This window comes from Panthera onca, chromosome B1, assembly GCF_046562875.1.
Source record: "Panthera onca isolate mPanOnc1 chromosome B1, mPanOnc1 haplotype 2, whole genome shotgun sequence".
Lineage (NCBI taxonomy): Eukaryota > Metazoa > Chordata > Mammalia > Carnivora > Felidae > Panthera > Panthera onca.
The window spans coordinates 176305347-176331925 of NC_138342.1; the positions used below are offsets into that span (position 1 = coordinate 176305347).

General features: G+C 35.7%; 1 protein-coding gene across 4 annotated transcripts in view; it reads left to right on the forward strand.

Annotated features, from left to right (window-relative positions):
- Positions 1-26060, forward strand: part of TEX15 (testis expressed 15, meiosis and synapsis associated) — an 84808-nt gene extending 58748 nt beyond the window's left edge. Inside the window, exons 7-11 of one of the 4 annotated variants that reach the window (XM_078445418.2) lie at positions 7609-14948; positions 17283-17341; positions 19412-20289; positions 20427-20529; positions 23972-26060. In XM_078445418.2, the coding sequence (XP_078301544.2) occupies positions 7609-14948; positions 17283-17341; positions 19412-20289; positions 20427-20494 (8345 nt within the window). In that variant the 3' untranslated portion in view covers positions 20495-20529; positions 23972-26060. Of the gene's footprint in view, positions 1-7608; positions 14949-17282; positions 17342-19411; positions 20530-23971 lie in introns of all 4 variants that reach the window. The other 3 variants (XM_078445417.2, XM_078445416.2, XM_078445419.2) reach the window with 3 other exon arrangements.
- Positions 26061-26579: the final 519 nt, after the last annotated feature.

A 26579-nucleotide genomic window follows, 5' to 3' on the forward strand; every position in this document is an offset into this window, starting at 1 on the left:
TCAAAAGTGGTTGCATCAGGTTACATAATTACTCTATATCTTTGCCAACACATACACTTTTTAAAAAAATGTCTGTTTCTGCCAGCTCAGTGAGTGTGATATGTTATCATCATCGGTTCAAAAAGAAACTATACTCTTGAAAAGCCATCATATCCCTTTCTCCTCAGGCCTGCCCCTAAGCAGTCGCTAATCTGCCTTCTGTCTCTTCGTACGACTGACCCTTGGGTTAGAGGTGCCAGCGTCGCAATCTATGTTTAACTTGTAACTCCCTGAAAACTTCACTACTAATAGCCTAGTGTTCACTGGAAGCCTTACCCAGAACATAAACATTGATTAATGTGTACATTGTACGTTATATATTCTATATACTGTATTCTTACAGTAATATCTAACTTTTTCTTAATTTTTATTGGCATTTCTAGGCTATGTGGTTCATCTGTGAGATTTTTTAAATTGTGGCAAATCTCCAAAAAATTTTCCAATATATTACATGAAAAAAAATTCCATTTATGAGTGAACCCATGTAGTTCAAACCCATATTGTTCAAGGGTCAACTGTATTTGCCAATTCTGGGCATTTCATATAAGGGAATTCATAAATATGTGAAGCAAAGTGGCCTTTCATGAGTAGTGACTTTCATTTAACTGTTCTTAAGGTTCTTGCATGTATTAATACTTCATTCCTTTTTATGGCATAATATTACATTAAATAGAAACTATATCAGTTGAGGACATTTGGGTTGTTTCCATCTTTTAGCAATTATGAATAATCTTGCTATGAATGTTCTTGGACAAATTTTGGTACAGACCTGTGTTCTCATTTCTCTTGGGGTATATAGTTGGGAGTGGAATTGCTGGGTCATATGATAACACTGTTACCACTTGAGGAATTGCCAAACTGTTTTCCGAAGTGGCTGCACCAGTGACATTTACACCAGTAGTGTACGAGTGCTAGGATTTTCCACTTCCTATGTTATTATCTTACTTTTTGTTTATAGCTACCCTGGTGGAGGAAGTAAATGTTTTCAGGGTGTAAGTTTTATGCTTCTTTTGTTAAATTTATTTCAAGTATTGTATTTTTGGATACCTTTGTAAGTAGAGTTTGCTCAATTTCACTTCTTATGTTCCTCTTTGAAGTATATAGCAATAGTGTTATTTTTGTGTATTGATCTTGTAAATGGTCTTGCTGATCTCATTATTAGTTCTAATAGTTTTTCAGTGATTTCTTTAGGATTTTATATATAAAAGATCAAGTCATTTATAAATAGAGTTAGTTTTACTTCTTCCTTCTCAATCTGGGTGTCTTTTATTTCTTTTTGTTGCCTAATAGCCCTGGCTAGGACCTCCAGTTGAATGTTTAATAGAAATGGTAGGAGTGGACATTCTTACCTTATTTGTAAACTTAGGGGAAAGTATTCATCCCTCACCAGTAAGTATGATGTTAGCTATGGAGTTTTTTGATGTCTTTTATCATGAGGAAATTCCTTTCTATTCTTAGTTTGTTGAATGTTTTTATCATGAAAGGGTAGTAATTTTGTCAGATCCTTTTGCTGCATCTATCAAGATGATCACATGATTTTTAGTCTTCACTGTGTTACTGTGCTGTGTCACACTAATTGATTTTCAGATATTAAGTAAACTTTGCATTTTTGAGGTAAATTCCATTTGGTCATGGTATGTGATTCCTATTATATGTTGGTGGAATCAGTTTACTAAATTTTTGAAGATTTTCGTGTCTATATTTATAAGATACATTAATCTGTAGCCTTCTTGTGATGTTTTGGTATCAGAGTAATACTGGTCTCATAGAATAAGTTTGAAAGGGTTTCCTTTTCTTCCATTTTTTGGAAAGAGTTTGTGAAGAATTGACATTAATACGTCTTTATATATTTGATAGACTTGACTATTAAAGCCATTCAGGCTTTTGCGGGGGGGTAGTTTTTTATCAGTAAGTCAGTTTCTTCACTTACTGTCATTCAGATTTTCTGTTTCTTCTTGCATCAGTTTTAGTGGTTTGTGTCTTTGTAGGAATTTGTCCATTTCATCTAACTTACCTAATTTATTAGCATCCTGTCGTTCCTAGTATTTCTTTATAGTCCTTTTTATTTTTGTAAAGCCAGTAGTAGTATCCTCTCTTTAACTTATTCTACTAATTTCAGTCTTCCTTCTTTATTTTCTTGGTCAGCTTGGCTAAAGTTTTGTCAGTTTTGTTATCTTTTTCAAAGAACCAACTTTTTTGGTTTCATTATTATTTTTTCTATATTTCTGTTCTCTCATTTATTATTTCCCTCCTTTTTGCTTTAGGTTTAGTTTTCTCTTTCTTGTGTCTTAAGGTGGAAGGTTAGGGTATTGATCTTGCTTCTTTGATAATGTACATATTTACAGCTATAAATATCCCTGGTTTTCTTTTTTTTTTTCTTTTTGAGACATAGAGAGACAGAGCATGAACAAGGGAGGGGCAGAGAGAGAGGGAGACACAGAATCTGAAGCAGGCTCCAGGCTCTGAGCTGTCAGCACAGAGCCCTACGTGAGGCTCAAACTCACAAGCCCTGAACCGAAGTTGGAGGCTTAACCAGCTGAGCCATCCAGGCACCCCTGAAAGTACTGTTTTAACTGCATCCCATAAGTTTTGGTATGTTGTGTCTTCATTTTCATTCATTTCAAAGTATTTTCTAATTTCCCTTTGACTTCTTATTTAATCCATTGGTTTTTTAGAAAGTGTTTTATTTCACTTATGTGTACATGTGAATTTCCCCCAAATTTTTTCTGCTACTGATTTCTAATTTTATTCCATTGTAATTGGAGAATATAATTTGTATTATCTTTATCCTTTTAAATTTATTGACCCTCTCATGTGGTCTGTCCTGAAGAATGTTCCATGTATACCTGAGAAGAGGGGAAGTTTTGTTTTTGTTGGGTAGAGTGTTCTGTAAATGTCTGTTAGACCTAGCTGATTTGAAGTTTGCTCAATTTTCTGTTTTCTTGGGGCGCCTGGGTGGCTCAGTCGGTTAAGCGTCCGACTTCGGCTCAGGTCATGATCTCGCGGTCCGTGAATTCGAGCCCCGCGTCAGGCTCTGTGCTGACCGCTCAGAGCCTGGAGCCTGTTTCAGATTCTGTGTCTCCCTCTCTCTCTGACCCTCCCCCATTCATGCTCTGTCTCTCTCTGTCTCAAAAATAAATAAAAATGTTAAAAAAAAAAATTTTTTTTTTTAAATTTTCTGTTTTCTTGATGAGCTTCTGCCTAGTCATTCTATCCACATTATCCCTCAGCCAGATGGCTTAAAATGGAGGCAATAAAATAAAGATCTTTCCCTACTTTCTACTCTCACCCACCCATAATCTTATAGCTAATTACTTTAATCAAAGAATGATGGATAGTAACTAGACTTACTGTGATGATCAGTTTGCAGTGTATTCAATATTGAATCATTATGTTGCACATCAGAAACTAATTAATATAATACTGTACATCAATTATACCTCATTTGAAAAAAAGGAAAAAAAGCAATAAACAATGATGCCTTTCAGACTGATAAAGTTTGAGGAACACCTGTATTATGCCCAAAGTCAAGGCCACATGTGTTGGCTATCAGTGTACTCCTCTCTCTCCAGAGTAGTCTAGATCTTTGCTATCCAGTACAATAGCCTTTTAGTCACATGTGGCTATTTAAACCTAAATTAGTTAAAATTAATAAAAATGTTAATTCCTCATTCACACCACCCCTTGTTTATGTACTTGCCCACATTCCAAGTGCTCAGTAACTACATGTGGCTATTGGCTACTGTACTGGATAGCATAGATAAAGAACATTTCCATCATCACAGAATACATGGTGCTATAGTTTGCTTTGTGATTGTAATTTCATTTTCTTACAGTTTCTTATATTATGAAGATGTTGGGTTTTTTGTTCTCCTTTTTTCTGTGTTGTTTGGTGAGACTGCTAAAAATGGGAATAAATTTAAAGCGCCTTCATCCAGTTTAAGTGAATAATGTAACCTAGTGATTAAGGTTCTGCTGCTTATAAATTGTGATCTTGGGCAAATAATTCTTTATTTCCTTATCAATAAAATGGGAATGTTATGAAGATTAAATTAGTTAATGTGTATAAGACATCAGAAAAACCATACCTGGCATTCCCATTAAGTACTTTATTAATTAATATTATGTATATGTTAATATGCATTTACCATACATTTATGAAATTCAGGTTATTAAACTGATTTAAGTTTCTTTTCCCATGTTGCTTTGTATTAATTTGTCTTAATCTTTTTTTTTTAAGTCTATTTATTTTGAGAGAGAGAGAGACTGTGTGTGAGCAGGGGAAGGGCAGAGAGAGAGGAGAGGGAAAATCCCAAGCAGGGTCCACACTGTTAGTTCACTCATGGTGTAGAGCCCAGCACAGGGCTTGAACCAAAAAATCCGTGAGATCATGACATGCGCCGAAATGAGGAGTCAGACACTTAACTGACTGAGCCACCTAGACACCCCTGTCTTAATCTTTGTAACAGCTCCATAACATTATTTTTCTAGTGTATTTGTATAGTACATACATACAGTACTTTTATAATTCTTGATATGCCGTATTTATTTAACCAGTCCCATTTTTTCAAGTTTACTTATTTTGAGAGAGAGTACAAGCAGGGGAGGGGCAGAGAGGGGGGGAGAGGATCGAAAGCAGGCTCCATGCAGTCAGCGCAGAGCCCGATGCGGGGCTCAAACCCATGGGATCATGACCTGAGCCGAAATCAAGAGTCAGAGGCTTAACTGACTGTACCCTGCAGGCACCCCTACCCAGTCTCGTTTTTAAATTTTTTTTTTATTTGAGGGATGCCTGGAGGGCTCAGTCAGTTAAGCATCTTACTGTTGATTTCAGCTGAGGTCATGATCTCACCATTGTGAGCTTGAGTCCCATGTCAGGCTCTATACTGGGCATGGAGCCTGCTTAAGATTCTCTCTCTCTCCCTCTCCCTCTGTCACTCCCCTGCTTCTGCTCTCTCAAATATTTTAATTTGCCTATAGGTGACACACAATGTTACATTAGTTTCAGGTGTACAACATAGTGATCCAGCTCTTCTCTGTAGTATTCTATGCTCTCCACAAGTGTAGCTACCATCTGTCACCATGTAACGCTGTTACAATATCATCGACTGTATTCTGCCCGCTGTGCCTTTTACTCCCTTGACATATTCATTCTATAACTGGAAGCTTGTGTGTCTCTTTATGTGCCGGTAACATACTGTTTTGATTACTGTAGCTTTGTAGTAGATCTTGAAATCTTAACCAGTCTCATATTGATAGGTTTCTGGCTTCCAGCTGTCTTGGATTATGGTACTAAAAATCCTTGTGTATATGTTATTTATGCAAGTATATCAGAATAATGAATGCATAAAAATGGATTTACTGGAGGGGCACCTGGGTGACTGTCAGTTGAGCATCTGACTTCAGCTCAGGTTATGATCTTGTGGTTCACGAGTTCAAGCCCCACACAAGGCTCACTGCTGTCATCCTGTCAGCACAAAGCCTGCTTTAGATCCTCTGTTCCCCTCTCTCTTTGCCCCTCCCCTGCCTGTGCTCTCTCAAAAAATAAGTAAAACATTTCTAAAAATAGATTTACTGGGTATTATGTATTACATTTTGCTGAAAACTGTATATTTACTTCCCAGGAAATTAGTACCGGTTCATACTCCCATGAACAGTATAAGAGTGTTTATTACATCTGCAGAATATTAATTATTCTTTGTAGTCTTTGCCAGTCTAAGCAGTTTTTAAATATGGCTCTGTTTATTTAGTGGAGTTGGACATCTTTTTGTGTTTGTTGACAATTTTTATTTGTGATTTTCCTGTTCTTACACTTGCTCACATTTCTATCGCAGTATCTGTTTATTAATCTTTTGAATGTGTCTGTATACTCTTTATGCACTCTAATATATGTGTAATGATGTACAAAGCTTGCTCGTTCAGAAAATACTTCGTACCAGTTTGTCCAAGTTTTGTTTATCATGAGTTTTGACCTACTAAGGTATTTAATTTACATGTAATTGACATCATTTCTTAATTTCTAGTTTTCTGATCTCCAGGCATTCTTAAAAAGTACTTTTCTACCTCAGGATTATAAAACCATCTCTCTGTCTTTTCTTCTAATACTTTCATGGTTTTATTTTTTTTTTCAATGAATTTTATTTTGGAGTGAGTATAGGGATCCACCTTTTCTTCTGTCCACTGCAGCTCCTCCTCTTAAGAACTACATCTCTGTTACGGTCAGATTTCTACTATAGCTTATTATAATTAAAAAGTATAGTTACAGGTGCACCTTGGTGGCTCAGTTGATTAAGCATCCGACTTTGGCTCAGGTTATGATCTCACAGTTTGTGAATTCCAGCCCTGCATCGGACTCTTTTGCAATGTTGACGCAAAGACTGCTTGGGATTCTTCCTCTTTGCCTCTCTCTACCTGTCCCTCACTTGCACTCTCTCTCTCAAAATAAATAAATAAACCTTAAAATGTATATAATTACAAGTGGTTATAGAATTTAGAAATCTTCAACAAAGCTATCTTTCGATATATCGTGAAAAAGAATTTCATGGTACTTCCCAGTAATATGATTATAGTTTCGTATATGTCATAAATCTCACAATTTCTCATCATTAATTTGTTTTAATAAATATATTTTTATGGTGTTATCTATGAATTTATGAATGGCTTACTTGGTAAATATGCATTCTTATAAGTTCCTTTGTTATTATATGTAGTTATTTGTGAAATTTTAGGAATAAATTTCTATAAATTATAAGAGAAAATTTGCTTTCATTGTCAAGATTTTTGTTTGTATATATTACTTGCAGGAATACTTATTTTAGTGGAACAGGGGTAGTGCTTTGCTTTTGCTCCTGGGAAGGATTTTTTGGGTCCTTTTTGATCTGTTTCCTCACCTCATTCCCGTTTCTTTCCTGTTTTCTTTCTCAAGGTAACAGTAGATAAAAGGGGGAGACAATTTTGCCTATTAATATGTAGATTCTATTATTAAGTATCTGAATATACGAAATTAATATAAGAAATACCTAGTCTTTGAGCAATGTGTTTTTATTCCTTTTTAATTTTTCTATTCTTTGTATTTGTCACAATTCAAAAAAATTTATGGTAAATACTTTCTTCGTAAGGCCTCTAGGACACAGTTTCCTGGTACATCATTTATATTTTATTGGTTTGTCTTTCATCTTCTTCTCACCTTGCTTTTTCTGAGACACATACTTTAATCAGCATTAGGCTATTTATCGAACTTTCATTTAAAACCACTTATGACTGCGGTGCCTGAGTGGCTCGGTTAAGCATCCAACTTCAACTCAGGTCATGATCTTATGGTTTGTGAGCTCAAGTCCCACATCGGGCCTGTGCTGACAGCTCGGAGCCTGGAGCCTGCTTTGGATTCTGTGTCTCCCTCTCTCTCTGCCCCTCCCCCATTCATGCTCTGTCTCTCTGTCTCTCAAATATAAATAAGCATTAAAAGAAAAAAAGAAAAAACCACCTATGACATAGTTTATTTGAATTAAGGGTTGAATGTAGAAACCCTTTCCTTCCTATTTTTTCTTAATTTTCTTATTATTTCTACAGAAAGAACCTGCTCTCTGAATAACTGTACAGTTGCCAAAAGAATTGGAAAAGGAAAAGATGCTACTGTCGTCTTTGAACATTTCAGGAAACCTGTAGATCCATTTGTTCAGGAAAACTGTTCTTGCGGCTCACTAAATTCAGAGACAAATCCTTCCAACACAAATATTTCTAATTCCTATGGAAATGTGAAAAATGGAAACATTTCTGTATATGAAACATACGGTGGACAGATGGAGCACAATTTAGCAGAATGTAGAGACACTTCTCATATATATGATTCAGGTCTTTCAGTTATTCCCAGTGATACCAGAGAAAGTGTTAATGGTGACCCCATGTTAAATTTGGCACATCTCAAAAATACTTTAAGTGGTCTTTCTGCTGCTTTCCCCCTTCATAACAATACTGGCTCAAGCACAGTTATTACTTCAAAACTCATTAAAGACCCAAGACTGATGAGGAGAGAAGAAAGCATAGGAAAACATAATAATATTACAGATTTAAATGAGATTTTGCCACTTGAGAAGAGTTTAGATTTTGTGAATTCAGAAATAAATCTATCATCCATGCCAAATAATTCTGCCTCCTCATCTGAAGTTGTGCCTGGTGATCATTCTGTTCTTACTAATTGTTTGGATGCCCCTAGCTTCAAAATTTCTTTTGATGGTTCACAATCTCAAGCTCACAACTTGGACTTTAACAACTATGATTATACAATTCCCAGTAAAATTACCCCAGCAGGACAGCGTAAGGGCCAAGATAATTTTTCCTTTCCAATGTGTTTGCCAAATGTACTTTCAGAAGTTGAGAACCAAAAACACAATGAGGAAGAAGCCCAGAGATCTGAACTGAGAAGCAACATCCCACTTTTAATTGAAGAAAACAGTGAAGCACATAACTCTTATGAATCAGTGAATATTTGTACAAAAGGGCACAGTAATCACATCTCTCTGGAGTCATGGTCTTCTAATTTAGAAACTGTATCTCAGACTGGTCAGCAAATGTCTACAGCTTTTCCTCTCCAAAGGAAAGAAAGCATACATGAGTACACCCAAAATATTGGAGAAATGAGAGACTTCACTGGCCCCGAAAATAATTCCAAACATGGAGAAAAGCAGGTTTTGTGGAAGGAAATTGATTTTACTAAGGAAGCAAAAGTCAGTCCAGTAGATAATTATATTTCTTTGTACCAAGAATACAAAGAGGATGAGAGTCTTGATTCTTATGGGAAAAATTGTGATCAAATATTAATTGCTCAAGAATTAGAAATACAAAAATCTTCCACATCTACCACAAAGGATGAATATGAGCTAGATCATCTAAGTTTGGAATTACAAAGAGCGGAGAGCCTTTCACAGAAGCATCCTCAACTCTCTTTAGATTATGAAGATAACATTCATACAAGTTTTGCAGTTTCTCAAAAACTAATGGAACTAAAACTGGGAAAACCAAATCAAAACTGTGTTAGCATTGTGACTGATGCTTTCCAGGAAGCAAAAGACATTCCCCAGGTCAAAGAACTGCCAATTGATACAATTATTTCATCTCATGACATTAAACCAACTCATGACAACTCAGATTATAACATAACTAGAGAATATGTATGTGTCCATGGAAGAAATGAAAATGACCCAGTGTCATTAGAGAACATACATAGAGACTGTGGAGAAACTTTTCAAATTGATGAAGGTCATACTCTGTTCTGTAATGCAGAGTTGCACAGTGATACACACCTGAATATTGATTTCAGAGAACAAGGAGATAATGATAAAGAAAATGAAAATGAGGCTAAAGAGGAAGACATTGCCTTGTCTACAGAAAGCAGAGAAAATATATATGGAGAGGAGAAGCAGGGTTTTCATACAAACCAAAGTTACACCAACATAGATGAAAGAAGGGAGAATAAAAATTACAACAATGTAGAAATTCTTAGTTCTGAAGAATGTTGTACATTTAATTTGAGTTCGGGGGAAAGACATGTGTCAACAGAAGCTACATTGTTAGAAAATGAAGACACTATGACTGCCACACAACAAAAAGATGCTCCAAATACTGGCAGGACTGTAGAGCATTTGGCTTACACAGCATTTCCCAAAGTTGAAGGGTCTTCAGAACATGAAGCCTCAAGTACTGCAGTGCAGACAGCTGGTGCTACGGTGCCTACATTGGGCACAGATCGTGAAGATCACCAAAGATACCAGATTAAAGAAACTTGTTCTTCTGAGAGTCTAGATTTTGGGTTGTTAGTAAAACATAGGGTTTCTGATTGTGAAATGGATATGGATAACAATAAATTACATGACTCATTTCATCAGTCAGTAAGTGATACTTCAGTTCTTCAGAGTTTCAAATTGGAAAATAAGATTGAAGTAGGATTGGAACAGTGTGATGATGCTTTTCTAATTCAACAACATAGCCATAGAAATGATCCATGTGAAGAATTTAGGGCCATATATGAAACTCTGAAGTCTCGTATTGATTGGGAAGGTCTACTAGGAAGCAATAATGGGGAGAGGGAAGTTAGGAAAAGCTCCAGAAGAAACGAGAATAGTGATCAGCATTACCCTAAGAAAAGTATTTGTTTTTATCCCTCTACACAAAAAAACAAAGGAGAGCTCAATCCACTTTTACTTCCAGATTTACAAATTAGAATCACTAATACATTAATGCCAGGATTCAATCCCACTTTTGAATCCCTTGCATTGAAAGATAATTTTTGCAAATACATAACTAAAACCACAGGACCAGAAATAAATGAGGAGGGGAAAGTGTCAGGATTTGAAATGTATTCCCACTGCTCTGGTGAAAATTCAGGTTATCCATGTGAAGATGAATTTGGTAATAGAAGGCAAGAATCAGGACTAGTGAATAAGTCTGAAATTGCTCTTTCTCTTGATGTGAGTCATGATACACAAGTGAATCATGTGTCTGAAAAACAAAACAGTGGACCTTTGCCTACTGAACCCTCTAATGTCACAGCATTAAATAATGAAAGCAGATGTTCCTTGACAGGGTCAAAAACTGATTGTAATGATATTACAAGTAAAAAGGACACACAATCAAGAATTAGCAAAAGAAAGCGACGTATGCCTTTTAGGGACCAGAACACACCACATAAGGATGTAAGACGTCGTGAAATTTATGGGAAGAAGAGGAGACTAACCAGTCTAGACTCTTCTGAACATTTTTCTTCATTATCCCAAGGACGAATTAAAACCTTTTCAAAGTCGGAAAAACACATCAGGAGTGTCCTTGATATTCTAAATAGTGAAGCATCTTTATGCAAAAGCAAACGTCTTTCCAGAAGACTTGACAGAGCTGTTCTTCATTTAAAAAAAGCTCATAGAAGAGTTCACACGTCTTTGCAACTTATAGCTAAAGTAGGAGAAAAAAGAAAAGGCCCATTACCAAAATCATATGCAATAATATGCAATAATTTCTGGGAAAGTTGTGACCTTCAAGGTTATAGCTCTGTGTCTGAAAGAAGATATTATTCCACTAAACATTTTTTGTCAAAAAGAAAATACGGCAAACCAGGAGAGAAAAGAGCTTTGGGATTTGAAGTGGATAAATCATTAACTCATGTATCAAAGCCCAAGTCTTACAAAGCAAGTAGAGCGAGAATCGCAGAGTGCATTTCTAAGAGAAATATGGCCAGCAGTGTCTCCAGAAGTCACACCACCATTCATGTAAGGGAATTTTGTGATTTCGAGTATCCTGAGTCACAGTTAGCCCTGTGCTCCACATCCCAAAGTGCCAGTCATTCCGCTTATAACAAGAGCCGGATGAGAAATCGAAGATCATCAGAACTTCAGCTGTTTTCTGGAAAAACTGGATGTCTATTTTCCCCAGCCTGCCCAGATGAGAAAATAACTGAAAAAGAAAATCAAGTTGGCATAAAGTTTTTATCAAACATTAATAAATATGAAAATCCTGAGAACCACTCAGCACACAATATTAAGGATGCAGAAAACAATTCCGAGACTAATAAAGTAATAAATAAGAGTAATTCAGTATCATTAAGTTGCATAAAAGAAGACAAAGTAAGTTTTAGCACAGACACAAGTTATAATGCAACCTGTATAACACACACAAAGGTAAAAACTGACATAGTTATTTCAGTTTTAGAATCAGATATCAAGCACCTTTTAAACGTTGATGTCTGCACACCAGATAACCTTATTTTATCTGATTGTAAAGGCAACCTGGAAGTAAATTTGCCTGTAGAAGAACGGACAGCTGCTGATCAGAGCTCCAAACCAGGCACTGTTCCAGAAAACTTCCTTAAGGACCCATTAAATCTAACTCTGATAACACACAAAAAGTCTGACAGTATTCCTCAATTGTTATCAACCACAGCAGTGACAGACAGTGAAGGAGAATCTTCAGAATCTTATTTGGATAAACAGAGAGTTTTTGCTGTAGATTCTTTTACAACATCCACCAATGTACCACACTGCCAGCCAGGATGTGATGGAAAGGAACTTCTAAAGACAGAACAATGTTCTTCAAGTAATTGCTTCCATATAGATGGGAATGAATCACATGTTCTTGAGGATTCTGAGTTGGGTCTCAGATTAGTAACTGAAGAAAGTAAAAGTTGTAGGAAAAATACAATGAAGGAACTATTTTCCAATGATAGTTATTTGCTCTTAAAAGATAATATGAAGGGTTCTTCTTCAAAAAAGTGTATGGCAAATAAAGACATTTGGGACAGAAAAATGTGGAAAGTTAAACAAGCAGAAAAAGCAAGAGATTCACTTCACAAAAAAAGCATGACTGAAGGATGCACTGTTAAGACTCCATTCAAAAATCAAAAGAACAAGATCTTAGAAGAATCCTCCTACTTAAGCAAGAAAACAATTAAAAATAACTTGATTGATTCTCATCTAAACGTTGAAAACATTACTGAGGCAGTCGCTTTGAATAACCCAGTTTCTAATCATCTTAACAAAAGAGAGAAAGAAGGGGGAGTTAAAGTTAGTAATGACCCTCAGTCTGACTCTGCATTGCATTCGGAAATAGCCTGTAATTCTAAACCAGGCATTATAGGAATGAATCCTATTCCTGTTTTACATACTGACTCTCAAACTTCCGAAGTCTCTACTCCTGAGAATAAGGCTGCATCATACACGAATGGATTAAAAGAGAAACATTGCTCAGCTAATCATTCAGCTCTTACAGCCAGGCTAGCTCAGATTTTGAGAAGGGCAGATGAAACATCATCTTTGCAGATTCTACTGGAAGAAACTAAGGCCTGTCAAAGTATTCTCCCTTTATTTGTTGAAGCTTTTGAAAGAAACCAAGAATGTTCTCTCGAACAAATCCTGATTTCAAGAGAACTATTAGTAGAACAAAACCTGTGGAATAATTGCAGACACAAATTAAAGCCATGTGCTGTTGACTCCTTGGTAGAACTCCAAATGATGATGGAAACTATTCAATTCATTGAAAACAAAAAAAGGCTCTTAGGAGGTGAACCAACCTACCGAAGCTTGCTCTGGTATGATGAAACACTGTACAGTGAGCTGCTTGGTAGACCACGTGGATTTCAACAACAATCCAACTTCTATCCTGCTTTTCAAGGAAGATTGAAGTATAATGCATTCTGTGAGTTGCAAAACTATCATGATCAGTTAATTGAATTATTTGAGGAAACCAAAAGGGAAAATAATTCATACTATGCATTCTTAAAATACAAACGACAGATTAATGAGTGTGAAGCAGTAATGAAGCGTTGTTCTGATTGCTTTGACTTTTCTCTTTCTGTTCCATTTACCTGTGGAGTTAACTTTGGAGATAGTTTAGGAGACCTAGAAACCTTAAGAAAAAGTACTTTAAAGCTGATTGGTATGTATGGGGACTCTCCTAAAGTTGATTCCTATCCAGGAAAACAAGACCATTTGTGGATTATCATAGAAATGATCACCTCTAAAGTTAATTTTATTAAGAGCAGTGAGGCAATAAGTATTAAAATATCTCTTTATGGTCTGGAACATATCTTTTTTGATGCTGCAAAAAGTCTTATTTGGAAAGAGAAGAGAGAATCTTTCAGCAAAATATACTCAGGAGAGAATAGAGAAATGCTACTCAAAATGAATCAGTGTGCTTTTTCTAAGTTGAAAAAGATATATGATACATTGTCTAAGGATTTAAGCAGTGAACAAATTTCTAATACTGCGCTTGAGAATATGGAGATTGCTTCCAGAAAGTCAGATGATCTAATAAACAAAGCACCAGTTACCCTAGAAAACTGTGGGTTTAACAGTACTTTGCTTTCACACCCAGATATCTGTTGTATTAGCGAAATACTAGATCAAGCTGAATTTGCAGACTCTAAGAAATTACAGGACCTCACTTTGAGATGTACCGAACACCTAGAAATTTTAAAAAAATACTTTCAGATGCTGCAAGAAGAGAACATAGATAACATTTTTATCACAGAAGAAAACGTTTTGGACATGGTGAAAAACCACAATCATGGGGCCATAATTTTAAAGCCTGCAGCCATTGAAACCTATATTGAAATTGTCATGCTTTCAGAAACCATTCACTTTCTTAAAAACTCAATGGCAAAGAAACTAGACAAACAGAGGTTTCGAGGTATGCTTTGGTTTGATTTGTCACTTCTTCCTGAGCTGGTTCACTGCCAGGAAAAAATGGCTTCTTTTTCATTTCTTAAAGATAACTCAACAGATTGCCTTTGGAAAGTCATAGAGACTGCTATTTCTGAACTTAAGAAAGATCTGGATATTATTTACAAATATAGTGAAGCTGTTAATTGCTCATACGCTCTTCATTTGCTCTCAAGAGAACTTCAGGAACTTACAGAAATACAAAAACTTCTAAAGAAGTCTCAGTATTCCGTTTCCACATATATTGACTTTGTGCCATGTATAGCATCCATAAATTACGGAAGCACAATGACAGAGTTGGAATACAGCCACAACCAGTTTTCTGCACTGCTCGAAAATATAATGGCTGCCCCTCGGAAAGATTTAGGGAAAATGGCCCATATTATGAAAGTCATGAAAACTATTGAACATATGAAGATAATATGTACTAAAAATGCTGAATTAACCATTTCCTTTATTTTGTGCCAAATGCTACATAACAGAAAGAAGACTTCCCAACTGCAGGGAAAAGAAAAAACGAATGTGCATGTAAAACCTAGGAAGGATAGCAATAAATCTAGTATTTATATGAAGGTGCCCTCAATTTCAGAGTGCATAATGAAAACTGTTTCACATTCTTCTGAAAAACGATCTATCACTGTAGACAAATGTGGAGACCCTCAAAAACAACAGAAAAACACTACTGTTTCCAGCTGTAAAAAACAAAAGGTAACAAATGTTTTAAAACAAAAGCCTATGTAAGTAAGTATTATTTTTGAGAACAAGTCTACTCTTCAAACAAGTAGTTTGCAGATTGGTAAAAATTGAGAATGCTTTGAATATTACCTTGCAAAATGAATTTACTAACTATAGAATTGGATTAGGGGTGCCTGGCTGGCTTAGTCGGTGGAGCATTCACCAACGGTGGAGCCCCATAATGGGCATAGAGCTTACTTTAAAAAAAGAATTGGATGAAACAGTTTTTATTATCTTTATAATAAAGTGAAATGTTTCTCTATATGAGAAATACCTTGCAAATACTTATTTTTAAACGTACAATTAAATTTTTTAATTTGGAAAACATTTCTTGGAAGAATGTAAATTTATATAACTTCTTAAGGAATAGTCCAATGTGAATGTGAGTAAGTTAGTAATTTATTGAGTAACTCCTATATAACAAGGCTATACTTGATGTAGTAAGTATTAAAAATTGGCTAATGGAACCTGTGTTCTTGACCATTATCATCCACATGGAAAAATAGAACAGATTTTTTTCTTAACTTTAGAGAGAGCATGCGAGGGAGGGAGAGGGTCAGAGGAGGGCGGGGGGAGAGAGAGAGAGAGAGAAAGAGAATTTCAAGCAGGCTCCACGTTGACATGGGACTCAATTTCAGTACCATGAGATCATCATGACCTGAGCCAAAATCAAGAGTCCGACGCTCAACTGACTGAGCCACCCATCCACCCCAGGACAGATATTTTTCAATAGATGATTATAAAGGAGTTACAAGAAGTCCTACATAAACAAGTTTTATTTAACAAATTATAGAAAATATTTATTTTATACCTGGCACTGTTGTAATAAATGCACAAGTATTAACTCTTTATTCTTCACAAAATCTTTATGATGTAGGTACTGTTATTACCTTATGTAAAGGTATGAAAACAGACACATAGAAAGGTCGAGTCACTTTCCCAGGGTTACAGAGTTAGTAAATGGGTAAGCCCAGATATAAAACCAGGCAGTCTAGCTCCAGGGCCCATAATAAACTGATACTTGCCTCTACTCTACCCTCAGAGGCTTCTCTTAAAATAATTTTTTGGGAATTTCAGTTCAGAAGAGAAACCTATATGCAAAATGAAAAATGGGATTTTTTTCTCAGCTTACTGTAATTGTGTTTGTTAGTTAAACTAATTCTAGACACCAGGAAACCAATCATTTATTTCACTGTGTTTATAGGAAAATGCTTAATAAACAACCAGTTTGTAAGCATACATCCAAAACAACAGTAATACTCCACATCAAGAGTAAAATGAGAATAATAAAAAGGTATTGTAAGTATTGAGAAGAAAAGTAACAACAAAAAAATTGTGTTTTTTAATTTCATGGAAGAGCATAGGCCAAAGCATTGCCTTAAATTAGGAAAAAATGGTATTTGATGAAGATTAAAATGAAGCGGGGGTATCTAAGTTGTGGAAAATAATATGAGCAAAGATACAATGTTTATTGACATTATTTGAGAAATGAGTTTCAAATTAAGTCTGGAACAAAAATTTAATTTAGTGGACAAGTAGTAAGCTAAAGATGGAGACAAATACTGTTTCAGATTATAGAATGTCTAAAATATAGGCAAAAAGAGTTTGAACTTCATTCTGTATTGAAGCGTAACATCCTGTGAAATGTGTTTTTCAGTGATTTAAAGGGTAGAGATTCTGAGGACAGTTGGGAGTAGCAAGTCACCCAAGGCTTACAAGAGGGTGCTGTCTGACAGCCTGAAAAAAGAAAGTCCAGGGGCACCTAGTTGACTCAGTGTGTGAAGCATCCAACTCTTGATTTCGGCTCAGGTCATGATTTCATGGTTCATAAGATGGAGCCCCATGTCGGGCTCTGCACTGGCAGCACAGAGCCAGTTTGGGATTTCTCTGTCCCTCTCTCTGCCCCTTCCCCACTTACGCTCTCTCTCAAAATAAATAAACTTAAAGAAAGTCCATATCTGGCAATTATTTAACAATGGAGCTTAAAAACCGGTTTACTAAAAAGAGTATGTATTTTAAAAAAAAGGCAGTGATAAATGGACCCCAAGATCTGTTGTGAGATATGGGGATAAAAAAATATTGTAAATTGTTTATTTCAAAGTTTCTCCAAACATTTAAGACATAATGGGAAGTCCAACAGAATCACTGGTTTTTGAAGGTAGGAGGATCATTAATGAATGTTGTTTTAGACAGTGCATTTTAGATGATGACCAAACAAGCAATTGTAAGTACCTGTGATGAAAATATGTATGTATTGTATTTTATAACATTGCCAATGTCGGTTCTCTTTGTAACTTTTAAACACAGGTTGACATAAAAGATGTCACAAAAATCAACAGAGAAAAGGCAACATTCAAGGATTCCAGGTAGGTTGCCAGCAGACCTACGTAAAGAAAAACTAAACAGAACTAAGCACATACTAAGGAACAATACTAAGACATTTATGTACATACCTCTATTGGATCATACCTGTAACTTAAAGGACAAGAGTAAATTTAGGAGGGGGAGAATAAGGTTTCAGATTATACAGTGCTTTATTAAGATTTAAAGACTTTGAACTTCATTCTGTAAGTATTAAAGGGTAATGTCCTGTGAAATGTATTTTTTAAGTGATTTAAAGATAAGGAAGTTCTGAGTAGAGATAGAAGTAGCAAGTTAGAGAAGAGTGATTTTTTTTAGAGGAAGAAAGTAAAATTCATACTTGACAGACATTACTTAAAGAATTGATGGGGATTAGTAGCTGGTTGGCTAAAAAAGGAGATGAAATAATATAACAAGTGATTAGATTGAGTTTTTTAAACTTGTAATTGTTACAGACCAATCATTTCAAAATTGGTTAAAAGATAGAAATTGCTGACTTATATTACTAAGAATTTGGTCATAAACACGCGTACGTATATTATAAATACACAACTGTTTTCATGAAAGGATGCTTTAAAACCTTTAATGAATTATTTTTATTATTTTTGAACTGAATTATTTTTATGAAAAATTCACTACACTGTTTATATTTTTTCATTTTGACATGAAATGGTCCCACTGGACATGTGGACCATCTCTTATTTCATTCAGCTCTGTAATATTTTCAGTTTATGACAAGCTTCATTTTTTTTCCATGTTTTTTTTTCTGTTTTATGAAGGAGAATGAGTAATATGGAATACAAAAGATTAGCATTCTCATTTCTGTCTTACTTGGTTTTGCTCTTTTCGATACACATTTTATTTACTACATTTCTAGAATCGTTTTCTAGACTCTTGAAATAATTGCATAGTGGCATAAAGATGAATAGGTTTGTAAAGGGTTAACATAAACCACTTCTATAATCATCTTAGTTTTGGTAACTAAATCTAGGTGGTATTTGCTACTCAGAGAATCGAACTTTGTCTCACATAGCAGAAAATAAGTTCAAAGATAAGTTTAATACAGGGTGCTGTCTTCATGGAAGAATATCCTCTAAGAGAGTACATAAAAGAATGACCATACAGGCTGCTGTCAATCTATAGGGTTGAGACATTACTGAAACTTCATTGGAAATGTGATAAAGTCCAAACTGTAGTCTCTGCAAAATGTCAAAGTGTTACATGGGATTGGATGATGATGTAGGTTGTCACTCAGCTGCCTTTGAGAGAAGCTGGATTAAGTAAACTACGAGGCTTTTAGTTTCATGAATTAGATATATAAATTCCAGGCCAAAAATTAATTTCTCTTGACTGGGGAGCAGTGATTACTTTTTTCTTTTCAACATGTTCTTTTCCACATGCAATTCAAAGAATTTGGTGAGACACCAAAAAAATATAATTATCCTGGGGACCTATATTAGCTATCTGACTCTAGACATTTCCCTAGTGGATACTTCCTTCAGCCTGCTTGAAATTGTCTAAATTTAGGTAGAAATGTCAAGGATATTAAATTGGCATGGTATTCTGGAGGTCTGTGTTTCCTATTCTCAACCTTGAGCAGACAAAATACCTTAGTAGCTCCTGATGACAGAAGGTGGTCTTTGGCAGGGGCAGGGCACAGCTGGTAGTTTCATCAGTTACATATAACCATTTACAAGTAACGAAGATCATCAACAGTTGGAGGTATATGTATGCAAAACTACAGTAAAATATTGGACATAGTTGCCTACTTCTAAACACCTCTGCTAGGAATTGTCCAATGCATAAAGTAATTACAATATTGACTGCACTATATGTATTTCAAAATATATTAGAAATACATTTGAAACGTGGAATATTATCACCGTCAGCAGGAAAAGTAGCTAAATTCAAGGCAAGGGAGTAAAACTGGGTAAATAAGTTACATATATACTGCTGATAGAGAAAATGTAAATCTTAAGAATTCTTCTGAATAAAAATTTCACATACATGTTTATATTAAAATTGGGGACTCCATATATTTAAAGTTGTTTGTATATATGTGTTACACTTAATAGGACTACAAGATCTCATCTCGAAAGTGAAAGTGAAATAGGACCAAGTTCATCTGACAATCTGAAAAGAAACCATGTATCTCCAAAAAAGGCTGAAATGGAAAGATCACTACTTGGCTCACTTTTACCTTTAAAGAACTTAAAAGACACTTGCATATCAAAGTCAGAGGGCAAAATAGATTTAACTAATATTTCATCTCATACTTCAGAAGATTTCACTGAACAACAGGGAAACTTAAGTAGCATGAAGAAAAGGGATGTGAATTTTAGTGCTGCTGAAACAAAGAGTGATAAGAAAGATTGTTGTTTTGCGAGTTGTGAACAAAAAAGTGTAGATGGCATATTTAGGGACATCCCTGCCAATTTAGAAACAAATAACACTGTCTTTGAACTTCAAGATCATGAAATATTAAATTCATCTATTAAAAATTCTGCATGCACCAATCCTTCAGAATCCAAATTTATCCAGGACAAATTTCCTGTTCTTCAAGTAAATAAAACACAGCCTGCAAAAACTGAGTTAAAAGGAAAATGCATGAAGGATACATTCAGTCCCAATACTATACCTGTTGGAGCATCTGGGAACATAACCCTCAGTGTAAATCAAACCACAGAACAATCTTTTTCTGAACAACAGAATAATGAAAATTCCAAAGTCCTAACTCAGAATGCTGCAGCATGTTGGAACGAACTTCCACAGTCTGCATGTACCCCAATATATAATTCTTCTCAGCACCCGTTTGGAACTTCATATCCTTACTACACATGGTGTGTTTATCATTACAGCAACAGCAGTGGCAGCTCCATTACCCAGACATACCATGGGATAACATCATACGAAGTACAGCCACCTCCTTCTGTGATGTTGACTGCAATTGCAAGTACCGTCCAAAATGCACATTCTAATCTTTTGTACTCTCAATATTCTGGTTACTTTTCTGGGGAGCCACAAGCAAACGACTTGGTGCCAGTGAATGGGCATTTTCAATCTCAAATGCCTGTTTCTTATCATTTTCAGCAGCCGATTTTTTCACAGTATGCTCCCCATCAAGCGTTCCCACAAGCTGCATACCCTTACCCTCCTGATTCAGGTGTGCTTCCACAAGTTCCTTGGACTTACGGTGAGTTTTATACGTTTTAACGTTCACTTTATTGAGTTTTTACTTTTATTTTTGTACATTCATGTAAATGGAATTTACAACAGATGGTGATATATATAGCAGTCATTTTTCTGTGTAGATTTGTAGTCTTGTTCCTATCTTCGGCAGTTGAATTATGTTGTCACATGGGAATCTGGCTGTCAAAGACTAGTAATATCACAAATATGTCCTTTAGTAAAACCCAACTTTGGGAAATAGTTAAGTAAGTTATAGTTAATCCACACTGCAAAATACAATGCAACAATCACAGAGTTTATAAACATTTTCAATGGCAGTTTTAAAACCTATGTCATATAAATATACCTGTGTAAATAAATGACTAAGGGTGCCTGGGTGTCTCAGTCAGTTAAGCATCTGACTCTTGATTTTGGCTCAGGTCATGATCCCAGGGTCCTGGGATCTAGCACCATGTCGGGCACCATGCTGACAGCATGGAGCCTGCTTGAGATTCTCTCTCTCCCTGTGTGTGTGTGTGTCTCTCTCTCTGCCTCTCCCCTACTCATGCCCATACTTGCTCTCTCTTAAAAATAAATAGACTTAAAAAAAATGCCTAGAAATACTGAAATGAAATGCAACATTTTAATTTGTTTGCTTCTGCATAATAAATCGGGGGATTGTGGAGAGTGCTTTTTATATTTTCTAGATTTCCTACTGTGAAAATACATTATATTGATAAGTGGAGGAAAAAAAGAGTAAAAAACCAATTTGGCAAAGAAATTTCAATCTGATAAAGCAACCTTTCTCTTTTTTTTTTTTTTTTTTTAAGAGAGAGAGTGAGCTGGGTAGAGGGGCAGAGGGAAAGAGAGAATCTTAAGCAGGCTTTATGCTCAGCATGGAGCATGATGCTGGGCTGGATCCCATGACCCTCAGATCATGACCTGAGCCAAAATCAAGAGTTGGGACATTGAATCACCTAAGCCACCTAGTCGCCCCTCTTTCTCTTGGTATTCTAATATAATATTTGGGCATATGTGAAACAACTTAGTAATTTGCCACTAGAAGTTGTAATTTTTTTCTCTTAAGCACAATTCTATTTATAAAATATCATGATTAGGGGTGCCTGGTTGGCTCAGTTGGTTTAACATCTGACTTCAGCTCAGGTCATGATCTCAAGGTTCTCATGAATTCAAACCCCGTGTCAGGCTCTGTGCTGACAGCTTGAAGCCTGGAGCCTGCTTCGGATTCTGGGTCTCCCTCTGTCTCTGCCCCTTCCCCGCTCGCACTCTGTCTCTCTCAAAAATAAACATTAAAAAAAAAATTTTAATATCATAATTAGAACATAAATTTTTAAAATTAAAATTTATATACACCAGTATTAAATCAAATTTTAAAAACAATTAATAATTCTGCAAAAACTACAATTTTTCACTAACACCCCAGTATTCTACCATCAGAGGTAATGTGTATCATAAGTAAAGTTAACAATCTTTTAAGGTCTTAAATAGAGAAATGTAAGAGAATTTTTTTCAAATTAAAAAGTTATTTCCCAGGTCTCCTGGCTAGCTAGTCAGAAGAGTATGCGACTCTTGATCCCAGGGGCATGAGTTCAAGCCCCATGTTGGCTATGTAGAGATTACTAAAAATAAGTAAACTTCAAAAAAATGATAATAGGGGCACCTGGGTGGCTCAGTCAGTTAAGTGTCTGACTCTTGATTTTGGCTGAGGTCATGATCTCATGGTTTGTGAGATCAAGCCCTGAATCTGGCTCTGTGCTGACAGCATGGAGCCTGCTTCGGATTCTCTCTCTGCCCCTCTGCCTCGTGCCCTTTCTCTCTCAAAATAAACATTTAACCAAAAAAGGAAATTTTTTTTGTTTAAAAAAAATCATTGGAGTTACTACTGACGCTCTGTGACCTGTAGGATAAATTTCAAAAATTTTAGCTTGGAATGCAGGGTCCTTCACAGTATATGCAGCCTCATCTCCCACCACTTCTACCTTTGTGTTGAGGCCACATTGAACTTCTTGCTGTTCTCCCATATGACAGTTCCTCTTATACTATTTATGCACGTTTCTCACATGATACGGCATGTGAGTATTATATGGTATTCTAATTATCTCTGTGTCTTTCCCTTCCCACCTGGGCCACCAAATGAATTTAAACAGGACTGGAAATTGTTCATCTAAAACAGAACCTGAAGAAAAACTATACAGGAGAGGAGAAAGAAATAGGAATGGAAGTGGGGAAGTATATGACTGCCCTTTTTCCTTTTTTTTTTTTAATTTATTTTGAGAGGAAGTACACACGTGCTAGGGAGGGGCAGAGAGAGGGAGAGCGAGAATCCCAAGCAGGCTCTGCACCATCATCACACAGCCAGATGCAGGGCTCCATCCCACGTGAGACCATGACCCAAGCTGGAATCAAGAGTTAGTCACTCACCGGACTGAACCACCCAGGCGCCCCATGTGCTTTTTCCTTTTTGATTAACTTGATGTGCTGCCGCTCCTGTAAGGCTAAACACCCAACCTATAGTAGATGTGGCAAACCTACGAATTAAAGTAGAAATTTTCATTTCAGAAGAAGAAAATCTTGAATACAATTGTTTCACAGAGGTTCTCAGTTTGAGCTTTCTTGTGTTCTTAAATAAAAAGATCTCTCTGGAATCAAGTCCAGCCTTGATTCTCAAAAATCTTAATTGTTAACCTGCTTAGTTATATTAATCAAGTGAAAATAAAAGGAAAAGAAACAATTATTCAAAAGCAACTCTAACAGTGTTAGGCAATAAGCACAACACTCAGTTTTCCTGAGTGCAAATAATCTAGAGATCACCTCTCAGGCTTTCAGGAACTACGTCCTTCTAAAGGTGTGAAAATCCTTGTGACTCATTTATTGATGTTTTTGCTCATGGTGCTTGTATTCAGCACCATAAATGGAACTAAGGGAAGGGGCCAAGTGAGCCCTGTGTGCAAGTCACAGTGAATCCTTTACTCCATTTAAATCTCTCAGAATACCTATGAGGGATGAAGAGATGTTACTGTTCTTTACAGATAAGGAAAGTACTTCTTGAAGACCCTTAAATATCTTTTTCAGGATCCCATGGCTATCAAAGGGCAGATGTGCAGTTTGAACTCTAATATCTTGGTTCTTTTTTTTTTTTTTTTTAACATTTATTTATTTTTGAGACAGAGAGAGACAGAGCATGAACAGGGGAGGGTCAGAGAGAGAGGGAGACACAGAATCTGAAACAGGCTCCAGGTTCTGAGCTGTCAGCACAGAGCCCGACGCGGGGCTCGAACTCACATACCGCGAGATCGTGACCTGAGCTGAAGTCGGACGCTTAACGACTGAGCCACCCAGGCGCCCCGACTAATATCTTGGTTCTAACTTAGGTCTTCCACTAAACTATTGTGTGCCATTAGTCTGTATTGTTAACTTATCTCAAATCTTTGTGGTTTTTCTTCCAGTTCCATGGCAACAAGAACCGTTTCAGCCAGGACAATGAAAAAAAGTCTTCTGTCTACTGAAATAAAGGGGATTTAACAAGTTTTTCCAAGCATTTTTTACTTAACGGTTTTTTATATATGTAAATGTGGTAGGAAATATAAACCATATAGCCCTTTATAAAATGTTTAAATGTAACAGCGTATCATAGAATGCAATTGGAAATCGATTTCTGACATCTAAAATACCAAAATTAGTTCCGTGCAATATTTTAGTGAACTGTACTAGGCTATTTTCAATACCTATATTTTCAACAGGCTAGTATTTTCAATAGGTTAATGTTTCAATATCAGAAACATTAACAGTATTTTGAAATGTATATTTTGAAGTGTTTCTATCACAACTGTTAACAGCTTATATGAAGATTCTTTTGAGATTAGTCTAATGGAGTAAGGAGAGTAAATGTAACATTTAATATGATTAAAGTTAAGCAATAGTAGTAAAATCTTTAAAATAAGATTTTTGTAAAGTCTGATATTTTTTGATATATTGTTTATGGTAACATTGTGCCATTTACCTTAGATTAAAAAAGGATTTTTTTACTTTAATTGATCGATCAGACCAATAATTTTATAATTCTTGATACTTCATATAATTTACAATTCTGTGTCTAATGCAACAAATTCCTTTAATTTCAATATTTTCAATTTTTACTTACAATCTATATTTTAATAGGGAATTTCGTTTGCATATTTTCTGTGTTTGTCCTTGAGTAGAGATTTTTTAAGTTTTTATGTTTGAAGTAGTTTTATATCATATTGAAATTAAAGCACATTTAGCACCTTTTCTAGTGAGCCCTTTCCACAAGATTATTTCTTTTGTATTGTATTTCACAATCCAAACTTTTTTTAAAAGTGATTTTGTAGCAAATAATAAGGACTAATTTCTTTAGCTAATGCCATTAGTTTAGTTGTATTTTAGTGATTTAAATAATGCAGCACATAGAGTTTTTTAATCCTGTGGTCATAGATTTTTTTTCTTTTTCCAGCACTCCCCAAAAGCAAAAAATGTCTCAGTAATAATCATCGTAGAACAGGGGTGTAGTGTATAACTATGGTCTTCAGCACTCTCTCTGCCCACTGACATCCATTCCTGTTTTCTGTAAGATTCCAGCTAGAAAGATCCCTCTCGACCTGACCTTTCCCCAAGTGCTAGTGGGCCCAAAAAACGTGACACAGACTTTGCACTGACTAAATCTAATGAACAGACAGCAGAGCCTCAGAGTTTTCTCAGACTTTTTATGTGAGCAAACTTTTTATGCTATCTAGCACAGGCCTCCAAAAAGAGTATAATTCAGCCAAATTTATCATAGAATAACTAATTTTTCAATTTAGAAAAACAGTAAGAACTCCCGGGGTAAGCCTCCCAGAGTAACCAAATAGGAGAGAATTCAGATTACTTAGGGTTCTTTTCTAACAAGGGGAAAGTAAAGAGGAAAAGTCCAGCCAAGACTGCAACTGAAAGAAAGAAGGAATCTGGAGACTACAGAATTAAAGTAATATCAAAATAATACAGGTGGGGGAAGGGGGGTGTTGTCCATACAGTTGTTTTATATGAAAATAGTCTAAAATTCTGAACTCCTGAACAGGTATTAAAACAGTAATACTAACACTTACTCAAAAAATGACTTTGTCTCAGTCACTTGATTTATGCTTGGTTATTGAAAGATGTTACAAATTTATTACTAAAAATGTCTCTATTAGGTAAACAAGAAGTTAAATGTTAAAAGGATGCTTTCTTTAAACAACATTCAGATTCTGTTGATACTGTCTTGTGATATTTTAATTTCATGACTTTTAATTTCTTCCAAAAAAATGAAAAACACATATCTAAACATTCAGTTACATTTTAAAATCTGCACTTTGAAACAGAGCATGAAAAACTGTAGCATTTTCTTTTTTCCCCCTCTCAAATATGTGCTTTGGTCCTAAAAGTAAAAGAGCAAATTAAAATTTGAGCAAACATTGTAAACAAACAAAAAACGCTGCTTATTTGTCAATATTACTGTTTTTTGGAACTTAAGAGTTATCTGAATAAACTGAATTCCTTCTAGTTTCAGTGTTTTGGGTTTTTTTTCCTATTTTGTTTCTTGACTAATGAGCAAATACATGGTTGGTCCTTGGCTTACACATGGCCATTACATGAATAACAACCCACAAAGAACTGGCTGAATTAGATGACTGAAGTGCTGGAGCCCTCCATCCACTGCAGCTGGTTTTGCCTTTATCACCTTCCTTCCTTTCCCCTCACTCTACAAACTTCTTTACTGCCTGGAGTTTCATAGGATAAACCAGAGTCCCTGCCTTCATGCAGTTCTCCTGCTGTTTAAGAGACACGAGTAATAAACGTGTGTTTATCACATCATGAGAAGTAATATGGAAGAAACAAAGTAATGGAATGGAGAATGACTGGGTGACACGTATGTAAGCTGAAATATTCAGTGAGGTAATCAACCTAACTTCTATATTCTTTTGTTTTAATTATATCACTCTGCCTTCCATTGATGTAAAAGTGCCTCTACAACCTAAGTTCTGAATCTAGCCAAAGATAAGACTCTACCTCCACTTCCCC